Source organism: Cucurbita moschata, unplaced genomic scaffold, assembly GCF_002738365.1.
Source record: "Cucurbita moschata cultivar Rifu unplaced genomic scaffold, Cmos_1.0 Cmo_Scf00002, whole genome shotgun sequence".
In the NCBI taxonomy this organism is placed as follows: Eukaryota; Viridiplantae; Streptophyta; class Magnoliopsida; order Cucurbitales; family Cucurbitaceae; genus Cucurbita; species Cucurbita moschata.
The window spans coordinates 3,071,042-3,095,251 of NW_019268518.1; the positions used below are offsets into that span (position 1 = coordinate 3,071,042).

General features: G+C 32.7%; 2 protein-coding genes across 3 annotated transcripts in view; both read right to left on the reverse strand.

The window, feature by feature from the left end:
• The window catches only part of LOC111464214 (aspartokinase 2, chloroplastic-like), a 7,585-nt gene extending 4,248 nt beyond the window's left edge, over window positions 1–3,337 (reverse strand). For both annotated transcript variants that reach the window (XM_023108317.1, XM_023108312.1), the window contains exons 1-5: window positions 3,077–3,337; window positions 2,295–2,807; window positions 2,100–2,182; window positions 1,982–2,022; window positions 693–847 (exon numbers count right to left, since the gene is read on the reverse strand). In XM_023108317.1, coding sequence (XP_022964085.1) covers window positions 693–847; window positions 1,982–2,022; window positions 2,100–2,182; window positions 2,295–2,699 — 684 coding nt within the window. In that variant the 5' untranslated portion in view covers window positions 2,700–2,807; window positions 3,077–3,337. The remainder of the gene's footprint in view (window positions 1–692; window positions 848–1,981; window positions 2,023–2,099; window positions 2,183–2,294; window positions 2,808–3,076) is intronic.
• A 4,837-nt stretch (window positions 3,338–8,174) lies between these two features.
• On the reverse strand, window positions 8,175–23,239 carry LOC111461121 (probable alpha-mannosidase At5g13980). Its single transcript, XM_023104614.1, has 29 exons — window positions 22,766–23,239; window positions 22,596–22,679; window positions 21,751–21,839; window positions 21,451–21,625; window positions 21,184–21,303; window positions 20,910–20,993; window positions 20,736–20,807; window positions 19,214–19,327; window positions 18,436–18,536; window positions 18,261–18,354; window positions 18,004–18,171; window positions 17,829–17,918; window positions 17,153–17,218; window positions 16,981–17,037; window positions 15,840–16,059; window positions 15,607–15,743; window positions 14,840–14,911; window positions 14,655–14,714; window positions 14,502–14,573; window positions 13,729–13,776; window positions 13,008–13,127; window positions 12,732–12,797; window positions 11,394–11,506; window positions 11,101–11,185; window positions 9,826–9,936; window positions 9,656–9,751; window positions 9,421–9,468; window positions 8,635–8,703; window positions 8,175–8,550 (listed from the first exon to the last, which is right to left on the reverse strand). The coding sequence occupies exons 1-29, from the start codon at window positions 22,967–22,969 to the stop codon at window positions 8,320–8,322; spliced, it is 3,066 nt and encodes a 1,021-aa protein (XP_022960382.1). The 5' UTR covers window positions 22,970–23,239; the 3' UTR covers window positions 8,175–8,319.
• Between the last annotated feature and the right edge of the window lie 971 nt (window positions 23,240–24,210).

Sequence of the window (24,210 nt, forward strand, 5' to 3'; positions counted from 1 at the left end):
TTTTTTTTTTTTTTTTTTTTTTTTTTTTTTGTTATCAATGAGTTTCGGGCTAGCTTACCCTCATTCAACTCTTCTGATAATGGAAACCACAATAAACTTTCAGAAAGCATATTAAGTTTTGAAGGTGAAAAGGGAAATAATAGTCTTATATATGAGATTTAGAGTTCCTTTTTTTTTAACCTTTTAAAATAATAACAGTGACTAGTAGGGGGTATACTGAAAGACAACATCTTAATTTCTTGGATAATTTCTCCTTCAGGAAGGAGTCTGATTCTAAATGGTCAACCCATAACCGTTTGCTCTATTTAAGAATTTGTCTTCCCAGTTCTTTTCTTTTGTTTTTTCATCCTAAAATTTCAGCAAAAATTGCTTGTTTAGGCTTCATGATTGTGGTTCATTCTAACGTGCCAATTATGCACAAAAAGACCCCTACTTTTTTCCAAAGAGAAAGTGATAACTTCATTAGGGTTTGGATTACTAACGAAAAAATGATAATAAACCAATACCTAAACTTTGGTAATCCAATACCTACTGGAAATACTTCAACTAACAGGTAAGTACTTTATTTTTTCTGTTAGTTTATACCCAACACTAAAGGTTAAAAGTACATGGAAGTACTTGAACTACTTTTGAGTTATAGAAAGGGCTGGACGTGTCAAATATATTCAATATTAGAAAGAACAGAAGCATACTTGACGGCTTTTGACACCAATCCTACTTAAATATGCAGCAAAAATCCTTGTGGACATGCACTCCCCAAAGGAAACTAAGTAATCTCTTGTTCGAAGGGTCAATTCTTTCATCATAGCAATTCCCTTGAGAAGTTCCTCCAATTCATCAAGGTGATCTGCAACGTAATTATAAATAAATAAATAAAATAATTAATTAAGATCATAAAATTATTGCTGTAACATCTAAAAGTATAAATTTCATACTATTCACAATGTTAATGCCCATTTTATGATTTATGGTTCCAATATCCATAGGAAACGAATCAGTAGGAACTGCAATAGGCTGTTCACAAGGGAACATGCAAAGGGGATATAAATTCAAGCCATTAGATGAAGATCTCCCCTACTAACGTAAAGGTATTTTACATTATCATGCTCGCATATTCCAACATACTCCAAGGCCAGACGAATATAAAAAAAGTACCGTATGCAAATATTTAAACAAGGCAGACCAATCAAGAAATACTACCGAGCTAAACTCAACACTTAGAAAACTTCATCACTATCACTTCAACAGGAGAATTCTAGATACCGCTGTGCTGATGGGCCTCTGATTATGAAGGTGTATATACATGTAAGCCAGTAAGGAGGGGTGTGGGTATGGGAGAATGATTGCATGTGAAAATTGTGTGGAGCCCAAGTATATTGTTAGTTAAACTGGGCAGTAGGGAGAACGAGTATATAGTTAGTCATTAGATTGTAGGACAACAAAACAACTACATGCTAGATTAGAAAGCTCCAGATAAACCACAATCTGTGCATCTTAATTCAAGGTGCTCTTGAAAACTCTCAACAAGCATAAAAGCAAGTCGAACAACTACTTTGTCATTTTATAAATATTGATTTTTCTTTCAGATGCAGAGAACTGCTAGCTGATGCTCTGCAATGTGTATTAACTCAATAACTTCTCAATAAGATCCTCAGTAGATTCAATATTTACATACCAAGAATATGAAAGAAGAAATAATCTGCCCATTCCCATGCTCAACATTAAGTTGTTTATGTCATTCTTCTTGCCTATATCTAATTGGAAAAGAAAATAGAATATTCCTAGTTCCTAAGGACTATTACTTTAGTATTTCTCATACTCTCTACTTTCTCATATGGGTCCCCACCAACCTAAAATTTATTCTAATTTCTGGGAATAACCGACAGAATCGATAAGAAGTGTCAAGCTGGAGGAAAAAAGGATAGGCAGCAAGAATATGAACTATTTAACTAACAGGATTCAGGCTCGAAAGAGAGCTTACTTGCAACAATAGACCTGTCTACACCAAGCTCATCTGCAGTCCTATAAACATGACAACGCCCTGTGAGGACGATATACGAGATTATTCAGAAGGGGATTAAAGAACTCAAATTTCTTACTTCAGATGCAAATATCTTATGAATTGCAACTCCTCAAGATCTGATGCATTATTAACGCCACAGCTAACAGCCTTTTCTCCAGCCTATAAATTAGCAGAGAGTTCCTATCAACCATGATGGATATGTATTGAACGAAAATACTTCCTTCTTCATAAAGCAAAAAAGAGGAGAGAAATTGGGTAATAAACTGCGTACCAGCAAAAGTTTGTTGGTTGTCTTTCCCATGGCCGAGAGAACAATCACTGGCCTCTCTTCAGGGAAACTGCGTATAAGTTCAGCAACTTCCCTCATTCTCTCTGCAGAAGCCACTGATGAGCCACCAAACTTCATGACACATGTAAACTGTTGCTCAGTTTCACCAGAACTTCTAAACTCTGTCACTTTTTTATCAATTACATCTGCAAGCCTCCCCTCGCATCTGACTGTCGAACGCACACGTCTACAGGATAATCGTTTGCTATTTGTGTACAATCCAGCACTTTGCGCAATGGATAACACAAAATGAAGCTGCTGAGATGATAAAGGTTGGCAACGCAGTGTTCTACTCGAAGAGGCAGAGCAAAAAGTTACGCCTCCAAGAAGATTCAAAGCGCCTTCCATTAGTTATTTCGACGAATAATGCAACCACGATAATTGAATCCAATTAATATCCGAAAACCTTGAATAAAACTCTTATTCGATTCAAATGCTTCAAAACTGCCGCTCGATCTACAAAATCCACAAAAGAAAACAGTCAGTTCGATAAATGTCTGCAACCACAAAACTCGACCAGAATCCATTAACAGCCACTTCAACTCTCATTTCGCCTCCATTCTCAATACGAACTCAATAAATAAACGAAATAAATGCATACCAATATGGAAACAAAAGAACTCAATAATTTCTCAATAAAACCAAACAAATCACTCCATTATCCTTCAGAACAACAAAAAAAACTCCATGCGTAATGCTCAAACACCAAAAATTAAGAACTGTACCTCAAAGAACGAGCTCAAAAGATTGAGTTGCGGAAATTCTTCCGATAAACAGAAACCAAAATTTAAAACTGCAGAATGAAGGAGCTTCTCGTATTCCCTCAGAAAAAATGCTCGGAGCTATCCAGTTCACGGCTCCGAAATCTGAAGGGAATGCGAGAACGCAAAACCAGGAAGAATCAAGAGAAAAACGACACAAGAAGCCAGTGGGCGGCGTCCCGTTACAATGTGAAGAATCAGTGTGTTTGTTCTTCGGATGGAGCAGACCATAGATTAGCTTAAAAAGCCTAAAAAGGTAATTTGTCAGTCAAAAAGTGAACCTAAATATAATTAAATTTATGTGTTTCTTAATAATATTATTCCAATTTTTCATAATTCAAAAATTAAAAATTACAATTTTTTATTTTCTCACTAAAATTTTAAATTAAAAAAAAATATTACATTAATAACTAAAATTAAATATTTAAATTTTATTATAATCTAGTTCATTAAATTGACTCGACCAAAAAAAAATATCAACCTGCAATCGACTCAAAAATTTCACCCGATCCAACATTTTATGGTTTGGATTCAATAATATGGGTTGGTCGGGTTTTTGGGTTATACAAGCACCTCTATTTTTTACGAGTACGTATAATATGCCAGCTCCATAAAGGTAAGTAATGTTAGAGAGCGGCCTTGAAACGGCCGAGATTATGTTTCTAAATTCACTTTTGTCACATCTAAACTCACTCCCATCTCGAAATTAACGTGTTCATGTAAAAAAAAAACACTTCACAAAAATCACAATTTTTAAAAAATATTACCGAACATGTTATCTTCGAGCATAACTCAATTCGTTAAGGTATACATCTTCCAACCAAATCTAAAAAATTATTAAAATAATATTTTAAATCTCGTTTACTATTAAATTTTTATATAAACGTCCATAATATTTTTATTGACATATATAAAAAATAAAATAAAATAATTTAGGAAATACAATAATAATAAATTGTAAGTTAATTAATTGTGAAATATTTAATGCAAAAATTCCAACTATGAACCTTTATTTCCTATGGTTTATGAGCCACTCATTAGTAAAGAGGATAGCGACTTGTGTTTTTGTCCGTAGCAAGAAAATAATTATTATAATTAAATTTGTTTAAATATTATTTTCTTAATATTTTTATTTATTTTAATTGTCGATTTTATTTTCTCCACTAAAATAATAAGTTAATTAAAAATTCCTTTTTATTCATTAAAAATATACCCACTAAAATAAACCTTGCTATTTTATTATTATTATTATTATTATTTATTTCCTTTTTCTTTATTTTTCTTATTTTTAAAATTATTCTTATCATATAATCATTTTGTCCTCTCATCTCATCCTTTTATTATTCGTTTTTCTTATTTTTCGTATTTTTCATGTACATAATTTCGTTTATATTACGTATAATTTTAATTTTTTTAATGATTTTTATTGTTTGGTTAATAATTTATCATAATAAATTATAAGATAATGTCATTTAAAATAATATGTGATATTTAATTTTTTAAATATAACACGTGTACAATTTTATTAAAATCATTTACTTAAAAATAATTATTGATATGGTAGGTTGTTTATAATATACTTATTAAAGAATTAAAAACAATTATTATTTTTTTTAAATAATTTTACTCAATAAAAACAAACTAATTAGCAATAATTAAGTGTTGGAAATTAATTAATACAATAAAATTTTGTTAGAAGTAATTAATTATTATTTATTTATATTAAATTTTAATAGTATTTTTATGTCGGGGTTATGAGCTCAGTTGAATTTTTAAAAATTGAAAATTAGGCGAGTTAACTAAACCGACTTGAAAATAAGATTACAACGGAATCACATTTTTAAGATTATTATGAATATTAAAAAAGTAAATGTTTGTGACTAATGTTAGTGATGTATTGTGACTCGTGAATATATAATATTTAAATTTTTTGAGATTTTAGTTATTAATGTAAATACATGGATAAGTATAATATTTTAAAAAAAAATAATTAAAAAAACCTGATAACCTAACTTAACTCAACCAAAAAATAGAGGGATCAGTTCAATGGTAAATTCCAAGATTGTTGGAGTCAGTAATCCAACAAATTCAAAATTTCGAGAATCAACCCAACCAAACAATAGAAGGTCAAGTTGGGTTGTATATTCAATTCGAATTGCTAGGGTCACCAATCAAACTGACTCGAAATTTTGAGCTAAACGGTTAATTTTTTCCAACTGAAATCAACCCGTACCGATTGAGAATAATAGTCTCGAACTAGCTAATTAAAAGAAATATTATGAATTTATAAATAAGAAATATCATGACGAGTCATTTAACCACGAAAATTTAAACAAAAAATGATTCTATGCTCTTGCTTCATACCTAAAATCCACCGACAGTTTTTTTAAGATTGGGAAATGGACGGTGGATATGGGTCCTGTGACGAAACGAAAATGACAGGACTGGGTAGAATAGGATTTTGAGGTCAGTGGCATGATTTGTAATTTATGTGAACAATTTGGTTAATTTATCAAAACATTGCCTGTCGTTTTCGGCCACAACAAAACGTTTGTTTTGCGGTCGGGTTGCCTCCCAAAAAAGAATATATTTCTTTTACTCTACAAAAAAAAAAATAATAATAATAATAATTAATGTTAAAATTTTCCCAACAAAAAAACTTATGTAAATATAATTTCCATTTTCATTTTTTATATGCTTGCTTAAATTTCATTATTCTATTTTTTAAAAAATAGCTATAGAAAAAATTTATTTTATTCCAAAAAAAAAAATTTCCCCAAATTATTCAATGAATGTGTAAATTTAAATGACTTTTATTTATTTATTTATTTTTATTCACCTTTATAACTGAATATATTTTTTTCATTAAACAAACCATTCACTAAAAAAAAGTCAAAAGATTCATTAATATTTGACTTTGTGTAAAAAGTCAAAGAATAAAAGAATATTTTTTAAAATAAAAATAAAATAATAATCGACCATAAAAGGAACCTCACGTCTTGGATATAATAATAATAATAATATAAAATATTTTTTAAATATAAATAAATAAATTCTGGAGGACAAATAATGTGATTATTAAAATATTAGATTTTTTTACAAAATTAAAATAATTTATTTAATTTAAACAAAAATATTATTTAGGTCCCATTAGGGCATACGTGGCATTACGTCGCATTCAGGGATTTACGAGGCCACTTGATTTTTTAATTAATCAATGAATATTTATTTATGTTTTTTTTAAACCACAAAAAAAAAAATCGTTATTTGATTTTTTTGGAATTTAAAATATATTTAATTATTAGCTTTAATTATTCTTTTATTTACGTGAATATTTATGGATGTTGATATTTTATTGATATCGGTCTCGACCTCAATATTTTCGAGCAAAAGGACAACCGAAAGGCTTCGTCTCTAAGTATTATTTTATAATTCTTTGTTATCTATCCACAAATCTTTTTCTTTTATCTTCGGGCCGAAAACGACATGAGAAGGAATAATATTTCGAATATGTTTTATGAAATTTTTTATTAGACAAAAAAATAAAAGTTTGAAAGCGAGCGTTCTTATCAGATAACTTTACGATAGAACTTTGTATTTATTTGATATGTTATCAAAATCCATGACGCGCTTGTAAATTTTGTATAGGTTTTCGGCCAAAAATAGAGATCTCACCTAAGACCGATGAACTCAAAAAGGTTTGAGAAGACGTCTTCAAGATTTGACATCGAAAATAATAAAATAAGTATTCGAGATTAAACTGAAACGATTTGTAATTTAAATTTAGTGTATTATTTAAAACGTTTAGCGTGTTAAAATTAATTGATAAAATAATATTGAAGATGTCATTGGTTATAAGTATTCTGTATTTTAATTCATGAAAGTTTTGATATGCAATTTTTATAAATATTTAAAAATAAGTTTTAAAAGTTAAGTTTATAATTTATGAACATTGCTTCCATTTATGGTTTTTTTTTAATTTTTTTTATTTTTACTTTAGAAATATTTTCTAAGATATACCCTATTTAATAACAATTTTATTATTTTTTATTTTTTAAATTAAAACTTATAAATGCTATAATAAATAGTATTTTCACATTTAACTTTATTGGTTTTCTACGCACTTCAATTAAAAAAAAAAGAACAAGATTTTGAAAATTTTAAAAATATATATTTTATTTTTTAAATTTGGATTAAAATCCAAAATAAGGGGGAAAAACAAGAATAATTTAAAAAAAAAAAACGAGAAACAAAAAATAAAATGGGTATCAAACCATTTTCAATCAAAATAAAATATCCTTAAAATTTAAAATAAAAATAAAATCTTACGTTTCAAATTGAAACAATTAATACTTTATTTCACTAAAAAAAGTTTGATTAATATGCTTAAATTTTTTTAAAAACTTTAAAAAAAAAAAAAACCTTTAATATTACATTATAGTCCATCTAAGCATCTCGTTAACGTACATGCCATCGACCAATAAGTCAAAAATATGAATCCTCTGTTCTTAAATATATATTTCAGTACAACAAATGTAAGATATAAAACTTTAAACCCCGTACCTCAAACAAAGAAGTGTTGGAGTGTTGATGATGAAAGTCCTACATTTGACTAATTTAGGGAAAGATCATGGGTTTATAATAAAAAAAATACTCTCTCTATTGGTACGAGGCCTTTTGAGGAAGCCCAAAGCAAAACCATGAGAGCTTAGGAATAATATCATACCATTATGAAGAGTCGTGTTCATCTAACATGGTATCAGAGTCATACCCTAAACTTAATCGTGTGAATAGATTGGTAAATCCTCAAATGTCGAACAAAGGACTCCAAAAGAATAGGAGTCAAGTCTCGATTAAGGGAGGTGTTGGATGATAAAAGTCCCACATTGGCTAATTTAGGGAATGATCATAGGGTTGTAATCAAAGAATACTCTCTCCATTGGCATGAGGCATTTTGGAGAAGCCCAAAATGGACAATATCATACCATTATGGAGAGTCGTGTTCATCTAACAAGAATTACATACTAATTACAGGACTTCATCAGTCCTTCTCTCGGCATGATGAACTGCAAAGGTTAACCTCTCAAATTATTTAGATTTGTTTTTAGTTTTTCACGTTCAGTAGCAAACTGAAAGGTTAACCTGAATTCCCAAACAAAAGGAAAACAAAGCTAAAACGCAGACCAGAGGCCATGAACTTCAGAGTATTAAGCATCAAAAAGAAATTTGCGGTTGAGCAGCTCCTCACCCAAATCAATGACAAAGGTCCGGATTTCCATAGGAGAAAGTTCCACCACTAACCTTTTAGGATCTACAGGCCCTCCTCTCTTAACTTCAGCTTCATTTGAACCATTTTCTACCTTCCAGACCTTTCGTTTCTTCTCCATATCTGTTCTTTTTTGGTTAGCAGACAAGTTCATTTCTGTTACCTTCTTGATCTGAAATGAATGGGGAAAGCCATAAGATGTTATAGAAGAAGCTAAATGATTAGCAAACTAGTTAAGAATCTCTGTTGCTTATACCTCCTTTCCTGGAAATAGCTTCTTTAGTTCTACTCTAGAAATCACTGAATGTTCCTTTTCCTCTCCAGCCTTTTCCATTTTGATAAGCCAACAAAGCAAATTAGTACTTGGGATAAACAACAGCAAACATAATAGATTCATCGTTTAATGATGATTAAATCATACAGCAGATTTTCTCAAACTTTACATCCCAGATCAACAGATGCTTTCTCTTAAAAGTAGCATAGATATTTTGGACAACTTCAACAAATGAACCCCAACATAACAATCTAGATGCAAAGGTTTTACCACTGGCCTAAGTGGATGGAGAAGTTGGCAGAAGAGTTATAACTTAAAAATTTCTCTGTTTTTTCCCCAGCCCGTTCTTTCTAAAATTTCATTCAGATGTCAATTGAATGTACTCAAGTTCGTAAATAAAGCACAAAAATTTGCATGTCATTCTAAAGCAAGATTATAATCAAGTAATCAAGCAAAACTTCACTCAACCCTAAACCCTAAACCCTAAGCATTTATGGATCAAGTAAATTTGATTGGATTTCGGGCTCTAGAAAAGGATCAAGTCTTATGTTATGTTTTCCTCTACGGTTTTCCTTAGTTTTCTGCTTTTTCACTCCTTTGTCGAGTTTGTATTTTTTGAGCATTAGCTTCTTTCATTACATCGATCAAAAGTTTTGTTTCTTGTTTAACAAGGAAAAAAAAAAAAAAAAAAAAAATCAAACAAAACTTATAGTCAGTATTAGACCAAGAGAAAGTGAAACTACTTCCTGAGAATGGATAGATTAGCACCTCGTATAAATGAGCCAATCGAAGTAGAATGTTTCCATCATGGATTTCCTGTTTAAAATTAGAGCAATGATTATAAAATAAATAAATAAATAAAGCACAAGAAACTGAAGATATGTTATGAAGAAGGGTTTGAAGAATTCACTCGATCTCATAAAAATGAAAAAAAAAAAGATGCGTGTTGCAGCAGTCTACAGGTTGAGAAGGGACAAAACCAATAAAAATAAATCATAATTACCTGTAAAGTTATAACAGCAACATTTTTGGGTAAACTGTATGATGAATCAATTCCAGAGAAAGTAACTTTATGAGATTTTGCCCAATTATCTCCATCCTGCAGGTTAATTACTTTCTAAGGTTAATATAATCATATTATAACTTCTCCTTTTCCCTTCCTCCAATATTCACCTGTTCAGCAAAGGCTAGAAGAAGTGGAGAATAGATCTCCTGACCAAACGAACGACGCCATTTTGCACCTTCTCCTAAAGGATCAATTCTGTAATATAGTTTTCCTTGAATCTGTACAGCATAATGTAAGAAGTGAGTACTAAAAGTGGTACAGGACAGCAAATCAGAGAGGAAGAACAAAGGCAAAATGAATAAAAGAGGAAAATAACAGACAGAGATTGTGGTTGATGTGAGAAAAAGAACAATTATATTAGTTAGTTTGATTTACCTAATTAATATGATCAGGTTGTTAATTTTGGTTCTTTTGTTTCATAAATTTATTAATGTTACTTGCTTCCACTAAATCGATCAGAGAGATGGTCTTCTCGGCAATTTCAACAAGCCCTCCACAAGCATCGCCAAACTATCACGGTCCCAGCGGTCATGATGAAATTATTTTACCTTAATCCAACCCCATAAGAATTACACAATGGAGATTTGGCTTGGTGGGCAGAGGAAAGGGCCACAGCTAGTTTACAATCAGCGATCAGGGCATGTTTGTAAGAGCGACGTGGGACAGCCGAGGACACTGGTTCAGTGGGGAGAATGAAAGGTGGAGGAGGAGGGATTTTTGGTTGGTAGATGGCATTGGGTGTGTGTTTAATGGATATCTTTCTAGTTAGAGGTCGGGCATGTTTGGATAGCTGTACCGTTTTTTAATGAAGGAGCAGATGCGTAGTTAGACAAAAGCTTATAAAGGCTTCTCAACCCTTTCTCTCTTCACCAACAGGAGCAAAAAATTCGTTTAGACCATCATTGTTGATAAGAGTAATTTCAGCTAAGGTACCCTTATTGTGGGTTATTTTTGCCACTCAAATGGTTTGTTTGGCAAAACGTTCCTCCTCAACGAACTTATGGTTCAGCGATGCAGAAAGCAATGTTTGAAAGGCCTACCAAACATTTAAAGGTTTCTCAATGCAAGGATATGAAGAATGCCCTGTCTTGAGTAATTTCCAATATCCTAACTCTGCTTCCTCTATATCTACTGTCAATTTCTATCGAGTAATTCTTCCTTTCAATGGTGGTTGAGATCTTCTCAAGTGTAGGTGTCGTCACCATCGTCGATGGGGAGTGTACGGGGATGGTGAGAGGTCAGGCTTGGCTTTTGGTGAGGTGGAAAGGAGTGGGAAGGGGGAGCCAAGAAAGGAGAGAGAGGATCATCCTGTTTTGTGCATCCGATCAATTAATGTCACCTCTAGGTCCATATATTTTGAAGAGTTAGGTGCGAGTACTTACAATTAGTCCTCTGCATTCATTATTAACACAAACTGTTTCATTTAAAGCCTCTGCAACACCTCTTGAATCATCTAGTAATAGCCTCCTACAAGTAAAAAGAACATAAATTAGGTCCGACAAATATATTTTGCATAAAGAAAAATTTCCCAGTGTCAATCAGCTATGTGGTGAGTTGTAATTATATCAATCAAGTAAACTATCAAATTGCTTAGGCAAATCTCCAGCAGTTCATAGCATGAATATTAGAAGAAAAAAAAGAACTATACTTTTTTTTTTTAAATATAACTATGCACCTGTGAAGCATCAACTCCAACTGCCCATCAACTAGGCTGCACCCCCCAAGCGCACGATCTACCAAAACTGAAAATTCTTTTTTATCGTCTTGCGTATAGATCCCAAGATTTATCTGAAAGGACAATTCCCTTAATTAAACAACAATACAGTGCAAATTTAATGTGAGACCAAGGAGCAACAAGGATAAGATCAGAAACCATATTCATCTACATGCATGAAATTCACAGATATTCTGTCAGCAATTACCTTATCTGGCTCATGTACACCTTCCTTTGTTTAAGTTTGAATTAAAGATTTGGTCCCTTGATTTGGAGAAAGTACTTTGACTCATGGTTTTAAAAGTTCACTTCATAAATAGTCTTTAAAGTTTAATAAAATCCTTATAAATAGTTTTTATCACTTCGCCCAACTCCTACTCCTACACTTACCATGAATGTCAAATCATCACATAGCTGCTAAAACAAGCTAAGCTTCACATGACTACCAAAAGACTCTCATGGTCAAAGGATCCTCAATCTGATGGAGAGTTTTTAGATCCAATCCTAAAATGTACATTCTCAATAGTTCCAAAGTGATCTTCATTCTCACCATTGCCTTCTGAAGTACCAAAAGAAAGAAGGGCAAGAATCTCGATAGTACGAAGGAAAACAAAATCGTATCTAGCAATGGTTCTTCAAATCAATCACATATTCTTGGCCCTGTTGTTTGGTTTCCCCTTCAATTGACGTCTCTTATTCTCCTCCTCCTGTACAAAACGGGGTGGAGAGCTCATGTAAGCTTCTATTTGTAGATCCTCATCCAGGAAGACATTTGAAACCTCTAATTGGAGAAAGGCCAATCTCGATTCGCTGCATTTTGGCTACTGAGGTGGTGTACATAGAGGCTTTCTCATAATTGAGACCATATGTTTGAGTCAAGCATTTGGCTACTAGTTATGCAGACCTTTTCCTCTTTTCTCCCATAGTGCTTCCTTTCACTCAGTCTCATATCCAATTAGTAGAGATCGAGTATTTAGGAGGGTTTTGTCAACCATAGGAACTAATTCTAACATCTAAAATCACAAGAATTACATTCTAACCTTTTCAAAACCATAGGACCAAATTTATAATTAACCTTTTTTTAGTACAGCCTTGTGCTCTAATATAATACAGTCTAACAAAGATTGAAGAAGGATTCAGAGAGAAAACACTCATTGCTATTCTATTCATTGGAGTCATATAATAGCACCTGATGTACGAGTCCTATAGGATAGAGTGGTTTTAGTAAATAATACTATAAAATGGATATTGTTACAGAAGAAAATGCTCCAAAAAGGCCAAGGGAATAAAAGCACTTACAGGATAATAATTTCCCGCAACAGGCTGGTTCACTTCAAGGTTCCAGTCTGCTCTATAGTCACGAATCTGCAAGAATGAATGATTAAATGATATTGAAATCAAGTAATCAGAGGTTCATATCAACTCAATCAAGGAAATCATCACTCTCCAGGCAACTCCATATCAACTCAATCAAGGAGCACCAAGTAATTACAATGCGGGTAAAAATTCTTATATTGCGGTTACGTCAATTCTAAAAGTGCTATAAAGTGAAAAGGAAATAAGCTGACGTCATACCCTTTTGATAAAATCTCTGCCGTTGGAATCTGTATAAAATGTTTTGTTGGTTTTCATAGCAGTAGTAATTTGAGTGGCTACCTCTTTGCCAATTCCATCATCAATAGGTATAGGCCCAACCTAAAAGGCACACATATAGTTAGCAGCGGCATTAGATGCTGAAATTTACTAACATGAAGGGTGTTTGTTTGGGCAGTTGGGGGACTTCAGAAATAGGATGCATGATGAAAACAATTACAAAGAAGTATGTGCATATATGAATATAGTTGAATTGATCGTGAAAAATACAAAGCAGTAATTAGATTGATGAGTTCAAATGAAACCAAAAACTCTTTTTTTTTTCTTGGTTCAGTTAAGACATTTAGCTAAGATAACATTGACATTCAATTATTAACACATTAGATTTTATTAGTTAATAGGAATAAATAACAATACATTACTTTTCTAAATTATTAATAAAATAAATATATTTATCATTATGTTACTCATGATAATATCTATTTCCTACATTATGAATACTTTTGTAAAGTTCATACAATTACTATTGTACTTAATTAAATTTGATTAGATAATTAATTTATGGATATTAATAAATATTTCAAATAACACTGAACAGCATATACAGAATAAATTACGCACTCTGTCATGCACTCTTATCTTTTGCATTTGCTACGTTGCGTGCTTGCTCAAAATAATACAAGAGATAGTGCAGTAAGCTTACAGTAAATTCAACTTCAACGTGGTCTTTTTCCTTTTGAAGTCTGGTTACCTGCAAATGTCAAAGTAGCAATAACCCAAAATATTAATCACCGTGTGTGTAAAACATTATATGATGACTTCCTCTCCAAAGCTTCAATTTAACAACGAGAGTGACCCAAGAGAATTTTCATTTGTCCAATTCTAAATATACTTGACCAAAACGATGATACTGGAAAATTTTATATAGTAAAAACAACAAAATTTCTGGTACCTTTCACATCTTAGTTGTTTTTTTGGCTCTCGAATCTAGATATACTTTTTTTTTAATCATAATACTCTTTCAGCTTGTTGAACAATTAGAGATCTTTTTTTTGTTACGCAGGGTCATTTGTTCATCTTTTCTTTTCATGAAATTCAGTTTCTTATTTAACAAATCAAGAGTCAACAGGATTTGGAAGAATAGGATAAAAGAAAACACTAAATCTAACCATGACAATGAACCAACCAATCCCTGATCAGGATTTACCAAAATGAATATTTGTCAACTTTTTTTTAATGAAGAAGAACAATATTGTATGTCTTTCTGTAAGTGAAGGTAACCTATACAAGGCCTCCTATATTTAATTATTATCATGAATATGAACAACTAATATTCACCCCTACCGTAAAGAATATTACCTGATATATCATGAACATGGATTATTAAATAAGAAAAAGAAAAACAGAAACAAAATCATTTAATTATTATCATGAACATGGACAGCTAATATTCACCACTAATATAAAGAATATTACTTGATATATCCAGGGATTTATCTGTTGATGTACTTCTTCCACCAAATGACCTCGCATAACTGTCAAGGGAACCTGAAAATTTGAAGAAAAGATTTTTCTTTCATGAGAATTATGACTGTTGTTAAATCCCATATTTTCAGGGATAAAATATACCTGTTTATCGGGTGCTATGGGGAATGTCCCGTTTGGACGGAAAATATAGGCCCCAGCGTTCTGAAAATTTAATTGTTATCAACTAGTACTTACAAAATTCATATGGGGTAACCAATACCAATTTTCAAGTTAGAATCTAAATAACTGAAATAAAACAATAAACACTTCCAAATAACACAGTCTACCTGCGGAGCTTTGTCACGACTACCATCATATCCTGAATAGTAGCTGTATGATTGCTCAACCAATTCATCAACCTTCAATGATTAAAAGTAGTATTTCAGCTAAAAAAACCCGCCGGTTCTTCCTTTCTTTCTTCTCTTTTTTTCAAGAAGAGGGGTGAAAATGAAGAACAGTTCACTGTCTTTGCATAATATTATTATACAAAATAAACTTCAATAGTAGACAAAATAACACTTGGGCTTTTCTTTAATGAAGATAACAAGGATTTTTATCAAGTTTCTGGTGCAAGCAATTCAGGGGCAGCAGTTCAAGGAGAAAGTTAAAACCTCTTTGGTCCAAAACGGTAGCTGTGTTTCAATAGAGAATTTGGCCAAAGAGAAATGGCATACTTTATAGAATATGTATAGAAATTTTAGACAATTTAGTGGACGTCCTTATTCGTTTATCATCTGGATGATGTTACATTGTCTACTTGATTCCATTAGAAGTTGACTGGAAGAGTTTTCTGGTCATTTGTTAGCCTTGCAGTAGGATCAAAGAGTTGTCTTGTTAGATTTATTGAGGTGCACACAAGTTGGCTAAAGCACTAACAAACTTTAGACAAAAGAAAACAAGAAAGAAAAACTCCTCTCTTATTATGGGTTTTTGTTTCCAACCAAAAACACCTGCTATTTGGTCACACATTTCATGGCTAAAAATAGAGAACTCAAGATTTAAGAACTTCTGCATTAAATAATAGTAACAGTTTAATGTTGGTTAGATTACATACTTTACTCTTGCTGTTGCCGTAAATAATTTTTCCTTGATCCGCAGAAAATTTAAGCTGCAGGTTTCCATTACCGACTTGAAAAGTGGGTAGTTCAGCACTCGGAAATGTATGGATTGAAGATTTTATTGACTTAATGCCTGCACCAACAGAGTGACGATGACATGAGTTCCAATCGTGTTCCAACTTGCATATACAATTTAGTTCAAACATGAAACAACCCTATATAAACCAACCTTCCCTCCTGGAAGTTGAGATAATATATGTGCTGAAGCCAAATGGTGGAACTGAAACTGGAAACGCAAGCCAAAATTTTGGAGTTGCAGTAGGGATGCTACGCAAATAGGCCTTTACATGATAATTTCTCAAGCGCATGCTTGCATCAGCAAGAGGAAGGAGCTGTGACTCGATTACTTTCCCTTCAGAATCTTTAACTGCAACATCTTCGCTGATAACCTGTATTCATTTAGAAATTGCAACCAAAAACAATTGAGAATGTGCCAATAAATTGGTGATGTAATATATATTGTATGGAAAAGTAATTGGAAGGTGCAAACGCCGGCCAAGGAGCAGGAACAGGTCTAGTAGAATAAAGGGCTACATTGTCAAAAGGCAAGTGTTCACATTCAAGGCATTATGGGAGACAAATAAGTAAATTCCAGAAAGGTTGACGTAATAAGATTTGGATAACATTTTAAGATAAAGAAAATATTGAACATATTTAGAAAATTTACACAATCATTATTCCATAATGTACCCTGAATGAAGAAACTTTAAGCTCGTGAAAACGCATAATAACATGAAGAAATCATTCAAAAAGAGGTGTATCATCATTCAAGAACATGTTTCAAGATAAAGTCCCACACATATTTGTGTCGTGACAGATGGTGACATTTGGAGAAAACATCATGTATCATCTTCTATAATCCATAATTCATCCACTACTTCACGATTCAAGAATGGATCATAAATACGTCCAATAAACTATCATGGAAACATACTACATGCATGTAGTGCAGGAATTCAGCCATTACTTCTGTGCTATGTATGCACTTGCCTGGTCCACAAATATATCCAAAACACAAGAAGAAAAAAGAATGGCTTATGACAAACATATAAAAGAAAAACTTTGGGTGAGGGGTGGTCCCTCGTTAGATTTCACACACCTCTCTAGCCTCCGTGTATGAAGTCTCTTGTAATTACCCTAAAGATCTTACTTTGTTTAATAGTAGCCACTTTCTAGGTTAATTGAACTCTTTCTTCCGGATTTGGTTTTTTTTAATTCCCCTAGTCTTCTTTCATTTGATCTCAATGAAAATATTCAAGTAGGATAAAAAAAAAAATCATATATTCAATGAGAAATGTGGTGGCACTCACAGGTATTCGTATGATATCACTCCTAGTCCATCCAAGAGGATTGTAGATAACAGCAACCTAAATATGATTAAAAAACACAATAATAGATTAGATTGAGCACTAAAGATCACTCAATAGAGTTATATCTATTTAAGAGAAACACTAGAGTATGAAATTTTAAGAAGTTCCGTACCAAATCTTTTCCTTGAGATAGATCAATTTCTGATGCAGGACAATAGCTTACATTCAGGAGGGGGCACTAGAAAGCCAAAGAAAGAAACAAGCTCAGTAAACAAGCCAAATGACTTTATCAAGGCTAATGATGTAACTTGATCAACTATATAGAAATGAACTTGAGAACGATGATAAAACTGATTTGATCTACAAATTTTTGGTGGGCCTAAGATTTAACGGTAACCCCATCAATTTACTTCAACACAAAGACTTGAGCGAAAAGTTCTTCAATTGCACTGATAAGTAACAAGCTGAAGGCTCATAAACAGTTAAAACCAGTTGAAAACTATTGAAGGAAAACAAATTATCAATTTCATTTTGGGAACACAGTCAAAATTTAGAAAACGACCATTTTAGCTACAATTTTGAGTTTATTACTTTTCTTTTATTTGGTGTACTGCAAATGTTTGACCTTTGTAACTAGATCTTAGAGAAGAGTTCTTATCCTCCCTCTATAATCTCTTTCTCACTCTCTACTTACTCTAGATGCCGTATTTCCTTTTCTCAATATCCTTTTTCTCTCCTTTTCATGCTTTATCATTTACATTCCTGAACCTCACACCTAGATGCCTTGATAATTTTCCAAACGATAAAAGACAACAAAATCAAGTTCCAAAGGTGGTTGCGATCATTGCCTGCTGGAACTTCGTGGTCGGGTTACCACATTCAGAATATGGAGTGGACTCCACTAAGCAAGCAAGTGCAGATGCCACTAACTTCTCTGCCTGCAGAAATACGGTTGAGTAGATTGGTCGATCAAAATTAAGCTCAAAGGTCTAAAGTATTTCTGGAACAAAGTCAACTATATACCTCCTTATAGCCTATCCACAGTCGTTTTGCATAATCATTTGCCACATGCTGCTTTTCTGTACCAGTAACTGCATCATGATGTTGAGCAATTGCTAAGGCATCAGCCAAATAATCTGTATTTGAGCCTGTGCTACTCCTTCCAATGAAAAACTCCAGTTGCCTTGCTGCCTGGTGGAACAACAGAACATTATAGTCACAACTGATGTTAAACCCAAAGTTTTGTAGTAAATGTAACTGCAGAGCTACATGGCAGATACCAGATAATAACCACTCATCATTCTGACAAAGTACTTAATGGATGGCCTACTTGTGAAATATCCCGTCCAGTAAGCATTTACTCGATCTGCATAGCTGATACAGAAAATCTTCAACTTTAAGAGAAATTGAATTTGAGAAAATAGATTATCCATACTTAACTTCAATCAAACTTACGGAAAAAAGTCATCAGTCTTGACTGGCCAGGAACTATTTGTAGCAAATTTTGCAGATGTGTAAACAGATGGAGTAGAGTACAAAGCATTTACACGTCCATCCTGGAATTGTACAGTGAAATCAGCAATAGAAAAGCTAAAATAGTCAAAATTGATGTACCCAAAGCACTTACACACTAATCGTGGAATCACACAAATATGAAATCAGTATGAAAAATCATATAAAAAGTTTTGTGTGTGTCTGTTGTAGTCCCAAAATAATACCCGTTATCTCATCACCAAGTGCTTTGATGTCAACAATTGCGACAATCCTCATAAACAAGCTTTAATTCGTTTCCATTTCCAGAATATCATGGAAGGAAGAAGAATACAAAAGAGAGGGATCTGTAAGGCATCACTCAGAAAGGCTGAAAGAGATTACACCGAACTCTTGGTGTAAACTATCTAATATTTTTACTTCATGTAGTTATACCTCCCTCGTTGCAAATTGGGAAGGTCTTTTGTAAACACCATTGATATTACATCCCTTTTGTAAGTAAATTTCAATCATTAATGAAATTGTCTCTTATAATAAATAAATAAATAAATAAACCTCAACACAATACACCAATCTAAAAGTAAATATATCATGTTTGTTTTCTCCTCCCTAGCACCAGCCTCTTCATCTCCTAATAGGCCCTTACGTTTCAAGTTTAAAGTAAGGGATGTCCTATAATATAAAATTGCAACTTACAATAGCAAAAAATCTAACACAGATTTTTCAGTACAAGTCATAATACCTTGTTCACGTAGTGAATGAGCTTGTCCAACTGCCTGAACCAGGTGTGTGCATATTGATATTTGAAATCCGTTCCCATTGTCCACATTATATGATTTGTTCGAGTTATGTTTGCCTGAGCCCAAAATGGTCAACATCAATTAATATGACCTCGTTAAACAAAAAGGAAAAAAAAGCTTCTTGTTTGCATGTGCCCTCAGACAAACAAATCCTTTAAGGTGTACTCAAGTTAGAGAAAGTAAGACAAATCGATTCTAATGCTTGTCTTATGAACACCAAAATTTATATAATTCACGTTTAGAAGTGGCACAGCAAAACAAGACAGCAGGAGTCAAAGATCATCAACAAACCATGGATCTCACCCTGGGTGCCAGTGCACAAAAAAGAGAACCTTTCAACTATATAATCCAACATGCAACAAATGAGTAATCATATATGATGACTTTTGAATCATATTAAAATTTCAACGTGGGATACAACTCTTCCTGTCAACTTCTAACTCCACTATACTTTAGCATCGTTCAAACACCATTGTCGAACAAATATTGTGGAAAAAAAAAAAAGTTGATTCAATCATCTTCTGATCGACACATATCCATCAAAATTGATTGCAAATGTGAAGTGGAACTCCCTCATAGTTAAACCTCAAGATGACATTATAGCATGTCTCTGTCGAACATGTGTGTTTGTGTGTTTTTAGTTATTTATTTATTCTTATACTAGTTTTTATTAATATTCGTCTGCCTAATTCTTTCATGGAATTTATTTTTCTAATTTATGCAAATAAAACTTTGTTCAAAGAATACAATGTGGAATATATACATGGTTAATTTGCACGTGAGGAAGTATACAATTCAAAGCTACTCTGATAATACATTGCAAGTTACAGTAGAATACAAGTAGTTCAAAAATATTAAAAAGGAAAAAAGTAGGGAGAACATAAAAAACGAAATTACCACATTGGTGCTAGTATTTTTAAATTCTTGAAATCACTATAAAAAAAATTGAGATTCAATTACAATTTACAACATTATATACTTTCTTTCCTTTGAAAAAAAAATTAAAAAACCAACTTCAAATCAAAGTACAAAGAAAGAATGCCTCAAAAAGCACCTCAACTCTTGCTAACATTAGCATGTACTGATGATCTACTATGATATATTTGTAAATATGAACATATTACGTGAAAAAGTGCACACTTAATAATTGAGATTCAACAATCAACACATTTTAAAAGAGAATATGACATTATTAATTAATGAAAAATTAACAATCAACGTGTACTCAAGGGGAAAATTACGTCATTACAACAATATTTTAGGAAAAAAATGTCAAATCTTCTTTCAACCGCAATCATTACTTTTAATCCAAATATCTACAACAATGGGAATAGTGTAACATGCATGATAATAGATAGTTTTCCAAAACAAGCAAAGAAAAAGTGAGAAGATATGAAAAGGATAACTTTTCACACTAAAAAGAGTCCATGTTACCTAATATGCAGAATTGACTTAATTGGTTACCTGCGCTACTGCAGCAGCAACAAAGTCATTCACTCGATCTTGAACATTGTAATCAAACAAGTTAATATCATCCTTCATATCAGAGATGGAATTAGTGTCGCAATTATTAACTGTTATAATAACTATATAATTTACCGAATATGTAAATTAAGGGGAATAAAAAAAAAAGATTACTTGAACTATTGGTGAAGCATCATTAACTTCAAAGTAGAAACCAGAAGGAGGTTCATAGTTCTCAGGGAAAGCACCAGCAAAAATCTGTGAAAATCAAAAAGGTAATCACAAATATGAAGTAACCAGAATCCTTCAAACATATTTTAAAGAAAGTAAAACAATAAAAATATCATATCATGAATAATTGTAAATTCTCATCATATTTGTACAGTTTGAGACTAGAAGACAAAGTAACATTTATCTACTTATACACTGACTGCTCGCATAATGTTACCTGAGCAGATGAACCAAGGGATTTAGAACCCTGCCAAACAACTTCAAGACTCTTCTCAATTTTACGCTTGGCTCTGTCTTGATAATCTATCCGGCCGAAAAAAAGTGAATCAAATCCAACCTACAGTGGCAGCAACTTGTCAATACTGCATAGAGAATTATTTCCACATTGAAGCTCCCCTTCGAAATGTGGTTCTAAATGTACTGTTATTAAAGTTTTCTTTGTTGCCTCAAAAAGGATTTCTTGATATAATAAAGTGCAGCTTACTTCTGCTCCCAATAGGTAAGCCTGCACAGCAGAATGGCCAAAGGGATCAATTTGCCAGCCAACTGTAGGAGTAACGCCAAATTCCTCCTTTATAAATCTATGCCCAAGGGTTGTTTGATCAATCATATCAATGTAGTGTGTTGCTGCCTCATCATGCATACACATGCCCCCATTTCTACATTGGGAAAATTAAGTAATTCAAACCGAAATGATAATATCGAATATTTACATTGAAAGGAAGAAGAAAATATCAACAAGCTCATCAGCTTCAAACATGGACACAAAAAGCAATAGTTATACATGAATTCTAATTGACCCGAGCCAACTAGTTTCTTGACTACATCCTGTACAATCTCACTCTGATCTCTCCACCATCTTTGGAAAAATGCCTGCATTAAAAAAAAACCAAGTAAAAGTGTAAATATTAGCAAGCAGAAGATGGAATATATTAAAAAAACAAACCATATTTTTAAAAATTGCCCTAAGGAAGAAACTTGATTTATCAAGAATTTTAGAAAAAAAAACGTCCAATTAACTGCCACTTCGCCAGTCTGTGATATTAACGGCCATGTATTTGACTTGTGACATAAGATATGATTAGAGAAGGTACACAAATACCTAGCACTCCCAAGTCCCAACGCGTATTGGCAGGAAATCATGCACTTCAGCGATCCACTCAAATCTATAGAGATATGCTTCTTGAATTTCCCAGACATTGTAATAAATAAACAAAAAACGTGTCTACTAGGGAGAGATTTCCACACCCTTACAAAGAAGGTTTCGTTCTCCTCCCAACTGATGTGGGATCTCACACCTTCTGTTCCTTGTTTTTTTTTTTTTCCATCTTTTTTTATGTGCTAATCCAAATAACCCTTATAATCTATAATTTTCCTATCTGCATATAACATTGAAACTCATCCTGTAGCAACAGTAATCAAGGAATAGACAAACAAGAATGGGGAAATCCCACCAAATTATGTGTCAGTTTTCAACATCTGAAGAGCTAGAGAAAAAAAAATGTCTCGACAACATCCCTTTTCTTTCCTATTGTTGTTCCTTTCCAATGTCATGGATTATTTCCTCATAACCCCAAAAATTATTACGCAGATACTGATTTGCAGAACTAAAACAAAGGAACAACGTGCCTGCTCAACATATATAAATTTTCGATTCTTGTCCGCCAGTAGAGCTGAAACCATAGAATCCAGCACATTCTGCACGCAAGCTCCCTGCGTTGAAAAAAGGGGGCGGGGTGTCAAATTTCAAAATCCAATTTCACGATCATTTCAAACGAATGGTCAGAAGAGAAACAAACCTGGATGGAATTGTTCGACCCAACATAATACTGATCAACCGTCTTCAACCATCCAACATCGTCATGAGTATGCGCCACCAAGTGAACATTAAGCTTCCCAGGAACAACAGTCTGCGAAGTATTATACACCATGAACTTCGATTCAGCGCCAAAAATCACCGATAGAAGGATCGCACAGAAAAACATCCCTAGCGTCGTCGCCATTGAGAATCAAACTGAACAAAATGAAGATTTCAAGCCCAATTCGAACAGTAAGAAAATCTAACAACAAATTGTTCTCAGTTAAATAGAGAAAACAGCTGCAATTGAGCTCGATTTCGTCGCAAACACTGGCATTTTCACAGCACTTATCACTTCGAAATCGAGTGATGCAGGGTAAAAATGGCGGAAGTTGAGTGGAGCTTGCTTGGAGTAGAGGTTCAGTCTGTCTCTATGATGATTTCAATGGAGAGAGGACCGCACACATGATAGAGACTTAGTAAAATATAACTAACAAAGTGTTATCCATTTTAAACTTTAAAGTGACACGTCATCTTTATTCATTATTTTATTTTGTCATTATCCATTTTAGAAAATAAAAACATTTAAATAATATTATATGAGTCTTTGATATTTATTTAGGCTCGACCTCACTATATTTCATATGAGAAAATTACATGTTTAAACTGTTTCTCGTTTAAAATCTTAATGTTTAGTCTATAATCATAGTCGAAACTCAAATAGGACTAGCCCTCGTGGTCTATGTTCTTTGGCTGGGGTCAGCCTCTCGAGCCCTTAGGTGACCACGTGGGGTCAATTTGGGCATATATGTTTTTATTATTGGTGGGTTCTTAGTCAAATTAACCGTTCACCCACAACAATTGTCCACGCTCTCTAAGTCAGATCTTCGTAGTTTAACGACATATTATTTTTCTAATTACATGTTTGGTTTTATCCCGTGAGTTCATTTACAGTGAAAGCTTATGTCGTTTATTGGGATCAACATTCGCTGTCAAGGTGTTTGTTAAGGCTAGACACCAGTCAGGCTCTAGGTTATAATGTCTTTGTTGAGATTATTATTTAAAAATATGATTAAATTAAAAATAAATTTATATGTAATATATATATTTAAGAAAAAAAAAAAAACCAAATGTGTATATTTAAGTTAAAGGATATTTTCATTGATTAAATTACTGTATAGATAACTAATATTAATATAATAAATATGAAGATAAAAATTTGAAATTTTCGAATTAAAAAAATGTATTAATGTATTGGGCTTTGTTAAAGCTTAGGAAAGCCCAAAAATTAGCCCAATGGGCTTGATGGGTCATTCCTAGGCCCAAACCTATTAACAGAAAAATAGATGGGACACATTGTATTTGGTTAAATATTATTACTCGAGGACAAACTACAAACCAAACCCATGTGCCCGACTCGGGAGTGGAGAATCAACGTTAAGGGTT